Genomic DNA, 13,251 nt, shown 5'->3' on the forward strand with positions numbered 1-13,251 from the left:
TTTTTCTTCATTATGAAAAAAAGTTTTTTTTATTATAAGAGCTTTTGGAAAAACTTGTTTGACCTAGCTTAGAATCCATCCATGGATTCTTACACATTAGGCTCCGTGCCCTTACTTTATATTCATGAATATATTATACATCAAACATCATACACACATCTCAACAGAGTATATAGTGACAATCTCATAGTTTCATCTGGACATACATCATTACTACATCAGAATTACATAGGTCATAATTACATCCCTTGAATCAAATGTACAATAAGCTAGTACAAAATATACATGGCTATCATCTAAGTGCATCATTATACATATTGTCAATAAGTTCATACAGTCCATATACAATAAGGTCCAAAATGACATCATAATTAGATTATACATATACATCAAAATAATGATCAAAGTCTATAAACTAGCAGGCGGGCTCTAAACTGGCTTCTTGCCATGTGATTCTCCAACACAATCAATAGGGGTACCTGAAATATAATCCCCAACACGGGGTGAGATAAAAATCTCAGTAAACCAAGGATCCTTGGAGCATCATTCCACTTTTAGGCTCACTTCCGGTGCATACACAATAATAACAGGATAGCATAACATACGCCACATAATAACCATGGAACTTCCAAGAGAGATCCTTATAGGGATGTTTCTCTTAGGTTTTTACCACTTGGAGATCTTTATAGTGTTGTTTCCAAGGGAAGCCCATTATATAATACATAATATAATATCTAACTGGATACTTCCAAGAGAGATCCTCATAGGACTGTTTCTAGGGGAAGCCCTTTTTTTTGTCATACATTTCTATTGGCCAAAAAATCATATAAATCACTCATTAATACAATTCATCATTTCATATCAATGCATGATTATATCATTCACTAGTACTACCATGTATCACATCATTTCAACCATTCCTCCCAAAGGAGCATGGTGGAACACACAAGGGGACTAATCCCAAGGTCTGGAAGTTTATCTCTTGTAGACTTCCTTAGGAAGCTTTCTTGGTATCCTAGCAACACGTCACCATACCCAACACTATGTGAACCTATGCCAAAAGTGTGGATGTGATCATAAATTATATGCTATACATAAAACAACAATCCAATAGCTATCAACTCATCAAGAGGTTCAAGTTAGACAACTTATCTTACACTTGACAACTTAAGGCTTCAAGCCCAAATGACTTATTCTCACTATGATAAAGTCACCAATGCATCCTATTCAAGGTATACATCAATTAATTCAACATACAAATACCAATATATCTGTATGCCACACTTCCAAATTCTAACAAGGTTTAGGTTGTAAGACTTACCAAATTGTTGGAAATTCAAGAATCTATGCTTTGGTTACTTGGTGGCTCCAATGGAAGTTCTTCCATCACCACTTCATTTGGCTCACAACTTTCAATTCAAACAAGAATAAACATCACCAATGACATTCATTTCTAAGACTCAACATACAACCACTTTATTTTGAGTCTAATTTTCTAAAATGATATAAGTTATGGTTTCAATGCTTTTCTTGGTTAAGACCAAGGTTGTCAAACTCGCGATTTTACGTAAAATCGTGAGGGGATAGTAAAATCGTAAATCGTAAAATCGCCACGAATCGTAAGTTTTTACTTTTAAAAATATATAATAAATATAATAATATCCAACTAACATTATAAATAATAAGACACAAACTCATAACAAAAAATTTAGAGACTAAGTGCATAGAGTACAAAGTTCATCAAATTCTCAAAGTTAGCATCGTCGTCGTCATCTCCCACGGCAACTTGTACTTGTTCTTCAACCATTTCTTCTACTTCCAAGTTTACAACCATGTTTTCTCCACTTTGGATTCCCACCATGTTTTCTTCAATTTGAGTTTCTAAATCCAAGTTTTCCTCTTGTTTTCCTCTTGGGCCAAATCGATTTTTTGTCCAAATTTTTTTTTTTTTGCCATCACTGCCCATGAATCGCTAACTCGTCCCAAATCGTACGAGTTTGCGATTTTGCACAGTAAAATCGCGATTTTAACGAATTTACTCAGAATTTCGATTTTACTACCGATTTAACTCGCCAAACAAAGTAAACTCGTAAAATCGTACGATTTTACGAGTTAACTCGCGATTTTGATAACCATGGTTAAGACTATATTCCTAACACCTTCTGTGAAGGCACCAAGGCCCATTTACATCACAACATTCTCAACCATAGAAACCCTCTTCAATCACATACTTTTTCCATGACCAAAATTTCGAATTGCATATAGTGTTGGTTTTATGATTTTTTATTCATTACATACACTTTCTAATCACTTCTTTTCAATGGAACCAGTCAAATTCACATCATTAAACACATTGGTCACATTCACCTCATGAACCCTAGATTTTAAACGTTCAAGAACATCCAAGAAAAGCTAAGTTTCTTATCTCAAAATTGCATAGAAATACCAATGGGAAGTTTTCCTAAGCTTGGAAGAAATCAAAGTCTCCTCCACCATGACATCTTCAAAATGGCGCTAGGAGAGGGGAGAGGAGTTCTCCACACACAATGCTTCCCAAGAGCTAAGGATTGTTGGGTTTACTTAGTTGAGGGCAAATGATCAACTTTTGTCTAATAGGATTTTTGCTTTGGATGTTTGGTTATGGAGTTAGAAGCTTGAGTTTCTCATCAGTGGAGGGGGAGGGGGGTTGCTCGGGTTTCTGTCCAAGAGGGTGGAGGGGCTACCGAAATTTGAAGAGAAATGGGAGGATGAGGTGTCTTAATCACTTATGACTTTGGTCAACATATTTGAGGTGAAATGACTAATTTACCCGTAATGAAACCCCCCTAATTCACCCATAATTAATGATTTAAGCCATCTAACATTTATTTTAACATTCACTAAAATTATTTAATGGTATGGCTCTATAGTATTTTAAAGTTTCGGGTAACTTTTGTATAATTGCATTTTTTCCTGAAACTTCCACTAATTGCACTTTTGTCCTGAAAAGTGACTTTATTCGTATAATTAGATTTTTCATCTACTTAACCTCTTTCTAATTTGATTCCCTATTTAATGGGCTTAGGTGGAGTGTATAACATAGAATTAGCCCCAATCCAAACAGTTTCTGTCAAATTATCATTTTGCCCTTTGTGGGAATTTAACCTTAAAATTAGGATTTTCACCCGATTAATCCTCTAATTAGACATTAATTTCTAATTAGTATAATTTGATTATTTGGGTCATTATAGTCAGTCTCATCATCTGCACACAGGATTTATCAAGTTTCGCAGTGAGTGGAACATCCCTACTTGAGGAGGATAAACCACCCATAATCACTTTTGAGGATCAGAGGAAATGGAGGAAGGAACTTGGTAAAGTACGTTAAAGCTACACCGAATAGAGGATTATTATTCAAGAGGAGGGGTGAAAATCTACCCATGGAAGTGAATAAGATGTTGATTATATAGGATTAGTTATTAATAGGAGGTCAACTTCGGGTTACGGTATGATCTTTGGAGGAGTAAGGAACAAAATGTTGTTGCCAGTTCAACCGTAAAGTTTGGTATTGTTACATACGCACAATATCGTCCTGTTTGGCATACTCTCTTAACTTCAAATAGAGTTTCTTTTACTGTTTTCAAGTCAAAGTCTTATTATCTGTTTCTATTTTTTTATCTCTGTCTTTGCTATGTAATGTATCTCTGACCAGATGAATAAATCAAGAGATGGAATAATTTCTCCAAACTGTGATCTTACTATTTTTATGATCTTACTATTTTTATGGCGCTTCATGATTGTTGTATGTTTTGTCATTTTCCTTTGTTTTAGGTGGAACAATCCCTTCTAGTGACAGGTTTCGGGTATGATCATGATGATGCATGGGCTACTAACATAGAGTTATTCAAAGAATTTACTGATGTCAGCCGGGTATTCATCTAAAATCTATTAAAAATGCACCTTATATATCTGCCTTTCACTTATCATTTTCTTGGCTTTGATGTTCAGGGTGTAAGACGGCTTGGTGCAGCTGCTGTGGACATGTGTCATGTAGCTTTGGGAATTGTAGAAGCTTATTGGGAATATCGTCTAAAGCCATGGGATATGGCTGCTGGTGTTTTGGTATGCCTTATGTCCCTGCATCTTTAAGATTGGATTAAGGGTTTGGGTTTTGCTTGGAAAAAGTGTTTTTTCTTAAAGAATAATAAACAAGCAAAAACTTATTTGTCTTGTTATATGTAACAGATATTGTATAATATTATGATTTTGATATAACATCATAAAACAACTCTTCTAAAAGCTTAAGTTGTTAGGTGATGACTTAGGAATGTTATGATATATGTGAAGTGCTTTCGACATTTATTGGATCATTTACTTTTGAAAATATTGTTTACTGAGTTTTGCTCCATTCACTTGTAGATGGTTGAGGAAGCTGGTGGCACAGTTTCTCGAATGGATGGAGGAAAATTTTGTGTTTTTGATAGATCTGTTTTGGTTTCAAATGGCATGACCCATTCAAAGGTTTGTCTTATCTGATTTTGCTATTGGGAGACTTTCACATTGCACCTTGAGGGGGTGTTTGTTTCAAGTTTTTGGAAAGGATTACCGGTAATCCTTCTTTGGTAAATGTAATTACCACGTTTGGTAGGAGGAATAAATTACGATTCCCGGATATTCAAGGATTACCGGTAATTTGATTTATAAAGAAAAGTCACTATTCAGATTACTAAAAATAATATGGTAATTCGGAATACCAATCAGAATATCAAGTAAAGGGAAAGCACAACAATAAATTTTGAGACAAAAATACCCCAATACACATAAAAATCTAGACCCGATCTATCAATTACAAAAGTAAAAATAGTTTGGGGTTATTTTTGTAAAATAACCTCATATTCCAAGTCATATTTCGTTCTAAACCAAATATGGAATCAGTAATTTTTACCCAATATTCCCAGTAATATTTTGGCGAACCAAACACCTCTTTCGTAAGATTCCAAGTAAACTCAATTTCTATTGTATTCCCATCAATCATGATTCCCGGTCACCAAAAAATTTCTCTTGTACCAAATACACCCTGAAGTTAAAGCTGCACTTGTGGTCCTTTGATTGTACCTGCCCTCCCAAGTTTCCTTACCTTTTGAAAATACTACCCCATCTCATTTCTTACACGTCAAACCAGTAAAATTATAAGGTCCACTGTTGCATTTAGATAATTCACCATAAACGTCTCCAAAGCATTGATATATCTTTTGAAATTGATCTTTGTCCTAGTTCTTATATGAAACATATAAAGGTGTCCTTTACTTTTATGTGGATGTAATTAGTTTACCTTAAATGAATCTGCCTATAGTAGATTCATAATTGAATTGAGACAGAGAGAGTATGCAGAATACAAAATGGAAGGAAGGAAATCCTTTATGCACTAGATAATTGGTTAGTCTCCCTGTGTGCGTATTTATGCTAGTAAACCTTCCGCTAGTTTTAGTATTCTACTGCATAGTTCCGCCCAATTTGCGTTACAATCTAGCACAAAATTATTCTTTGAAATCCCCTTCAAACTAGAGCGTGGAGGTTAATCATGCCGATTTTGAGGGGATTGCTTCCTTCCTTCCCAACCCTTACTCAATTATTGATTAGCATATTTTAGGAATTAAATATTTGATTAGCATATTTTCTCCCAACTCTAATCAGCAATCAAGTCAACAGTGTGCTTCTGTTCCTACTTCCAACTCTGTTTCCTGTAGTCCTAAGACCTTATGTACTAGTTCCAGTAATTCAGTTTGTGCTAGTACTATACCCACTGATGTACTCACACAAAGCACAGCTAATAAAGCTAGTAGCTCTGTAAATTCAGTAGGATCAAACTATATGTACTCTCTTTGGCATTGTAGACTGGGACATCCTCACACTGAGGCCCTAAATTCAATTCTAAAGTCCTGTAATATTCCTATTCCTAATAAAACAGATATTACCTTTTGTTCTACTTGTTGTTTAGGAAAAATACTCAGATTGCATTCTGGTCCATCCACCAAAGTGTATGCAAAACTGTTTGATCTTGTTTTTAGTGATCTATGGGGTCCAGCCCCTGTTAAATCTACAATGGGCTTCACTTATTATATATCCTTTGTAGATGCTCACTCTAGATACACTTGGATTTATCCTCTCAAACAAAAGTCAGAAGCAAAATCAGTTCCAAGCTCTTGTGTCAAATAACTTTCAATCATCCGTAAAAGCTCTTCAAACTGATTGGGGTGGAGAGTTTAGGCCATTTCATCTACACCTTAAAAATCTTGGTATAGTTCACAGAATTGCTTGTCCTCACACCCATCATCAAAATGGTGTAGTGGAAAGGAAACATCGACATATAGTTGAGACTGGCCTCACCTTACTTGCCCATGCATCCTTACCCATAAAATTTTGGGATCATGCCTTTATCTCGGTTGTTTATCTCATCAACTCTCTACCCACTGCTGCTTTAAACTTTGAGGTTCCTTTTGTGAAATTACACAAAACAATTCCTGACTATAAATCCTTCAAAGTCTTCGGCTGTGCTTGTTTTCCTTTCCTAAGACCATACAACAACCACAAATTAGAATTTAGAAGCGGTGAATGTATTTTCCTTGGCTATTCTCCTACTCACAAAGGCTATAAGTGTCTGAACTCATCTGGCAGACTCTATCTCTAAGGATGTTCTTTTTAATGAAACAAAATTTTCCTATCCACTTTGGTTCAATTTACCTTCCATCATTGCTGCCAATAATTCTTCTCCACCTGTTTCTAATTTGATTCCTTTAGTAACATCACCAACCAAGTCTGATGCTATTGAACACTCATCATGCTCACCATTATTGCCATGTTCCAACATTCCAATTTTCAAGCATCCAGCTGCAACATCTCAACACCAGCATGCACCTTACCTCAACCAGTATCCTTCTCATCATGTTCCAGTCCTGTTTCATCCCCAGGCATGTCACGTTCAAGCAGCAACAGTACTACTCCTCAGCCAGCTTCAACTGTTGTCTCTTCAAGTTCAGGTTCTCTTGTTCCTATTTCCTTTAGCACCACTTCTTCTTCTTCTAGTTCTGGTTTTGAATATGTTCCTTCTGGTCCTCTTAACAACTCACCCACTCACTCTATCACTACCCGTTCAAAGACTGCTCACATGCCTCAAATCCTTTCAACTTCTCTTGAACCTAGCACAATTAAACAAGCCTTGGCCAACCCCAACTGGTTTTCTGCTATGCAATCTAAAATGGATGCACTGCAAGTCAACTCCACTTGGTCTTTAGTTCCTCTTCCTCCCAACAGAACAACCATTGGTTGTAAGTGGATTTTTCGAGTCAAAGAAAACCCAGATGGTTCTCTCAATAGATATAAAGCCAGATTGGTGGCAAAAGGGTTCCACCAACAAGCTGGCTTTGATTACACAGAGACTTTCTCTCCAGTTGTGAAGCCTATTACAATCCGTACTGTTCTCACTTTTGCCATTTCTTTTGGCTGGACACTAAGACAACTAGATGTCAATAATGCCTTTCTCAATGGCACTCTTAAAGAGGAAGTTTATATGCAACAACCCCCTGGCTTTGAGTCTCCTAATAAATCACTTGTTTGCAGGTTACATAAAGCACTTTATTGGCTAAAGCAGGCACCACGAGCTTGGTAACTGAGGGTAAAGGTGTATAGCTGTACTCAGGGTTACTTTTGTAATTAGCTAAATAGATCAGTTTAGTTAACTGATTATAGTTACAACTGAACTATATGACGTGGCACAAATCTGAGCTCCATAAGAGCACTTATGTATTATTTTCTGATTCATTCAATCTAATTAACTATTCCTTCTCTCTCTCTCTTTTTCACTCGCTCTTTTTCTTTTCTCTCTCTGATTTCTTTGACACAGCAACTAGGACAATCCAATGGGGTTTCATTGGAACTGGAAGGATCTGATGAGATCAGACAACATTTGGGACAATCCAATGGGGTTTCATTGGATCTAGAATGATCCGATGAGACCAGACAACAATTGGAACAATCTAACGGAACTAGATTGGAATCGGGACAATCCAACGGGACAAGAGTACACCTCCCATATTTCTCCCTCAATGCTATGTTTAGCATTGGAAAAGAGACAAACAATGACATGAAGGGCTAGATCTATATCTAACAAGAGAATAGTGTGGGCATGTTGAACTAGAGGATAAGAGGATCGAATGATCACAAGAAGCCTAGACAGTAGCAAGAGCTATTGGGCGGACACGGAGAGACTTGGACAACAAAGAAAAGAAGTTGGAAAAAAGCGAAAATAGGTGCCTGAAAGGCTGGAATGCTGATAAAATGTTGGAAAAGGCCAAAAACAATGGGCCCTCAATAGGAAGGACTAAATCTGGATGAATCTAGCTTGAAACACCAAGGAATTGCCAGAAAAAGTCTTTAAAAAACCCCAAAATGGAGGAGAACTCACCAAAAGAGTTGGAGTGCCCCAAAAAAGGTCCACAAACAGTGGGCACACAATCCAAAAACCATATATAAACTGTGGGCCCAAAGCAACAAGCTTTAAGTCTTACGGGGCACATTTGAAGGCTTCTGTACTTATGTCTTGGATGGATTGATTCCTTGCTAGCACAATCCAAATTTGTCAGTCACTAGCCAAAGAAAACAACCGGTAGCACATAGATGTGGGGAGTGAGGCGCGTTGCTGGCTAGATGATAGTGGGTCCATTGGGATGCTCCAGATCCGGTGGTCATTGACTGAATAAATTGCTAGAAAATTTTCGCGGGAGCAGGAAAAGTTACTGGAATTTTTTTCTGGTTTGGCGGTGAGCGACTGCTTGAGGAGAAGGGTCACCCAAGAAATGATAGAGGATGGTCGGTACAACTATTTGAAATATAGTGGAAGAAACTAAGGAGATAAGGTTGACAGAGAAAAAATGTCTGAGATGTAGCAGAAGAAACTGAAGAGAGAAGGTTGACGAAGAAAGGAGGTAATATAGAATTTTTGATTTTTTTGGTGCTCGACTGCAAAAGAGTGATTGGACAAGTCGCTGAGGATGGTTTCCGCTCTGATATCAAGTTGAATAACATAAAGAAGAGATTAATGTTTAAATCTGTGTGTCAATAATACAAAGGAGGCTCTATTATTTAGAATATAACAATTACATAAAGACTAATGTAACAATGTAGGACTTTTTGTCAACTTATTTTCGATCTTTCTAACACTAGTTAACCATGGAATTCTTTGTACCAAAAAAAAAAAGCAAGGAATTCTAGCCTTCACTGTAGATCATCTTTTCCGGATGCTTTGGTTGGTTCCAAATGTCCTTACCTCGCAAACTTCCTCCTCAGTCTTCAATTCAAACTACCTCCTGGCCCAATGGAAGCTCTTAACACAGCTGCTTTGCCTTTATCTGTTCACGGTACTCGAGGTGAGATTTTCAAGTTCATCACTCTTTCTGGGAATGGATCTACATGATCATGTGTAGATCGAGTTAAACACAAAGATCATAAAGATTGAGACAGACACAAGGTCTCACAAATTTTAACAAGTCCCGGCTATTTATGGTCTTCGTGTGATTCTGCCTGACATACCTTATCATGTGAAAAATTCATGTGGGAGCATTTCCTCTTTCAAGGTCCCCTTTCCTTCCTTTGAGTTCACTTTTTAATTTTATCCGTTCCATCTATGAATGCTCCCATCCACAGCTCCCTGGGAACTCTAACATCAATTGATAGGATACTAATTTTGGTGTTGTCCATTGAATTCATTACTGAAATCCCTTGCCTCTGCATCTGATACATATATCAGTTTGGTGTATGGCTGTTCCACTACCCACTGTACTGCGTTATATTGTTTTTGGAGTCCACTGATTCGCCCGTCTATCCAGGATCAACGACTATGCTTGAGATTACTAAAAAAATCCTTCAGAGACTATATTTATGAGATTTTGACATTCTTGTTTTGGCTCTATATTTTATCTGCATCATATGATAATACTAAATTTATATTGTTCACAGTTACTAGTTTTCTATTGAACTTATTTTCTGATTTCTACGAGTACAGAATGTAAGTGGAATGAAATAAGTGATTTTGATAGACTGTGGAGTGATTGGCGGTTAACTGAAAATGTGATTTTATTTTTCGGGGATTATCTGTTTAATTCACAGCTTCTGGAGAGAATTGGACCTGCAACGGAGAAATTAAAAAGCAAGGGAATGGATTTCTCATTGTGGTATAAACCAGAGGGCTACAGGGCAGACATTTAAGGTGCCCATAGGAATTGTTTTCGCTGGTGGACACTACTACAGATTTTAACAGCAAGAGGATGGTACTGTTCTTTTTACTTGTTCATTTGTTTAAATCTTCCAGTAATTGTAATGAAATACATTTGAATTTTTTTTCTTGATTACATTACTTTATAACCGTTCAACTTTAATGAGCCACATGATTTGGACGTTGAAATGTTTCCAATATATTTCTCCAAGTGCAGTGTTTTCAAAAGAACTTTTAAAATAGGGAATGGTTGTATCATTAATTAAAAGTTAAAATGGGAGTTACTTGACATTCAAGCAACTCGCTAATTAGGGGGAAAAACAAAAAAATTGATCTTTGTTAATTGGTGCAGAACCCGTAACTCTTTACGGTCCTCGTGAGTTATGCCTTAGGATCTACCCGTTAAAACACTTTGGGGTTTTAGGATTACCTTTATCACTTGTAGACGCCAAAGTGGATGGAGTCCTCTAACGTTGATCCATACAACCTTCTCTTGAATGCAAGCGAGAACCTTTCTCCTTGGATGCTTGCTAGGAAATGGCAAGGTGGAGGCTTTAAAGTGTTTGGGTTTTCTTTCCTCAAGACTATGATGATGTCTTAAGGTTAAGTGGGGCAACAATGTAGGAGAGGATGGATGGTTTGAACATTCAAACTTAAATCTTATTGGACAATTTATTCATTAGACTTTCAACCTTAATTTCCTATTGGTTAATTTATATCAATCTTTGACTTCCTTGACTTTAGCCTTAATATGATCATAAGGTCATCCAATATGTATAGGAATTTTACTAGTTTTCATAACTTACAAAGTCTTGAAGATTTTACAATTACTTTGACTTAAAACAATTTCTATTGGTTAATAATTATCCATGCTTTGACCAAATTTTAAGAATTAATCTAGACATTATTTGATCAAAATAAAATCACTTCTTTCACATAGAAGAACACAAATAATTTAATTAAACAATCAAAATTAAGTTTAGACCTAGTTTCACTTATTTGCAAACTAATCCCTAAACTTTCACATAATTATACTTTGACCTCAAATCTTTTACATAATTTCTATTAGGATCGTATTTGACTTGCCTGACATGAATTGTATCCTTCACTTAATTATCATATAATTTACATGATTTACTGTAACACCCCGTTCTAGAACCGGTTCGTTAACATCGCATTATGATATTAAGCGCAGTTACAATCACATTGGCTCAATTAAAATCCGGTTAAATTTTTCATTTTAAAACATGCCGTATTTCAAATGCCCAATTGGGTGATCATAACCATATTACTTTGCGGAATCAGATAAACCAAGCTTAACATCATGTTCTTATTCCATTTTTAAACCATTAATTTACTTCTTATTTATTTCCCAACTTCTACTATATTGTAGATCTCTTCGTTAGCTACACGTGGTTTCAAACCGCTCCTCATTTGGAGCTCTGTAGCTCAAGTTATGACAATTTTGCTAACTCAGGTGTATGCTGAAAAACTACGCGGGCAAGGCGCTTAAGCGCGCTCCAGGGCGCTTAAGCGCCCACAGACAGAGGGAATTTACATTTTTTAGCCGCCAAGGGCGCTTAAGCTCGCTCCAGGGCGCTTAAGCGCGCTACCTGGGCGCTTAAGCCCCCATTTTGGGCGCTAAAGCCCCAGGCGGCAGAAAGCTTTTGGTCTTCACAGGTGCATCAGGGCGCTTAAGCCCCCTCATGGGCGCTTAAGCCCCCTGAGCAGGCTTAAGCCTCCATTTGCAGGCTTAAGCCCCCTCTTCTGGGCAATTTCCTATACTCATATTTTTCATGTATCTTTCTTGGGGAATCAATCTTACACATTTAACAAGCTTGCGATATCCTTATATCATTGCTTAACTCTCATCCTCTCATCATTGATTTAACAGAAATTGGGCAGCTTAACCTTTGTTTTCTCAACGTTTCCCAACTTAGCACAAGGTACCTAATTGACTTTCCAACTCAACATATCCAATACATAAAAATACATTCATGCATTTAACTTACAGTAATCATCATACACAAATATCTTCATTGCTTACAATATTACATCATGTCTTAATTACAAATCTCATGTACATGACAAAGGACTTAGCTACAAAATGAACATGATCAAAGCAAGTAACCATGTATCAGATACCCATTACTACTACAATGATCATGCACTAAGTCCTCCAAAATACATCATATGACATCAAAATATACATATAGCAATGCTAAATGGCATGCAACTCAACATGTCCAGCTATCAGGTACAGTCTACTCATGCTTCTTGCCTTGATCAACCTCACCTCTATCAGTACCTGAAATGATGCCCCACAACACGGGGTGAGATATACGAATATATCACAGTAAACCAGAGGTCCTTGGAGATCACTCCACCCTAAGGTCCACTTCGATGTACACATAATCATAATAGCTTAACACATTCTTATCCACAAGCATCACATGGACTTCCAAGAGAGATCCACTAAGGGCTGTTTCTCTTAGGCTCTTACCACATGGAGATCCACATAGGACTGTTTCCAAGGGAAGTCCTTTCCTCAATCTATTCCAAGAGAGATCCTCAAAGGGCTGTTTCTCTTAGGCTCTTACCACATGGAGATCCACCTAGGGCTGTTTCCAAGGGAAATCCTTTCCTCAATCTAGGAACCTCCAAGAGGGATCCACATAGGGCTGTTCCTCTTAGGCTCTAACCACATGGAGATCCACATAGGGCTGTTTCCAAGGGAAGTTCCTACCAATCATCCTCATCATAATACTATCACTCATAACCTCAATCACAATCCTCAACCATTACCTCATTCATTATTGCTACTTCTATAACCATTCCTCAATTACTCTTAAACAATCAAACATCAACCAATAATCATCAATCAATCATAACATGTATCAATGCATGAATCAATGCATGAGCATACAATTACTATCATAATTACATATCACATCTCATAAACCATTTCTCCTTAACGAAGTATGGTGGAACACTCAATGGGATCA

At 36.9% G+C, this 13,251-nt stretch overlaps 1 protein-coding gene across 2 annotated transcripts in view; it reads left to right on the plus strand.

Annotated features, from left to right (window-relative positions):
• The window catches only part of LOC133304428 (phosphatase IMPL1, chloroplastic), a 37,697-nt gene extending 27,271 nt beyond the window's left edge, over nucleotides 1–10,426 (plus strand). For both annotated transcript variants that reach the window (XM_061504463.1, XM_061504462.1), the window contains 4 exons: nucleotides 3,811–3,909; nucleotides 3,988–4,101; nucleotides 4,399–4,500; nucleotides 10,141–10,426. In XM_061504463.1, the coding sequence (XP_061360447.1) occupies nucleotides 3,811–3,909; nucleotides 3,988–4,101; nucleotides 4,399–4,500; nucleotides 10,141–10,239 (414 nt within the window). In that variant the 3' untranslated portion in view covers nucleotides 10,240–10,426. The remainder of the gene's footprint in view (nucleotides 1–3,810; nucleotides 3,910–3,987; nucleotides 4,102–4,398; nucleotides 4,501–10,140) is intronic.
• The last annotated feature ends 2,825 nt before the right edge of the window (nucleotides 10,427–13,251 follow it).

This window comes from Gastrolobium bilobum, unplaced genomic scaffold (assembly GCF_033153095.1).
Source record: "Gastrolobium bilobum isolate Gb01-03AN ecotype WA unplaced genomic scaffold, APGP_CSIRO_Gbil_v1 utg4844, whole genome shotgun sequence".
Lineage (NCBI taxonomy): Eukaryota > Viridiplantae > Streptophyta > Magnoliopsida > Fabales > Fabaceae > Gastrolobium > Gastrolobium bilobum.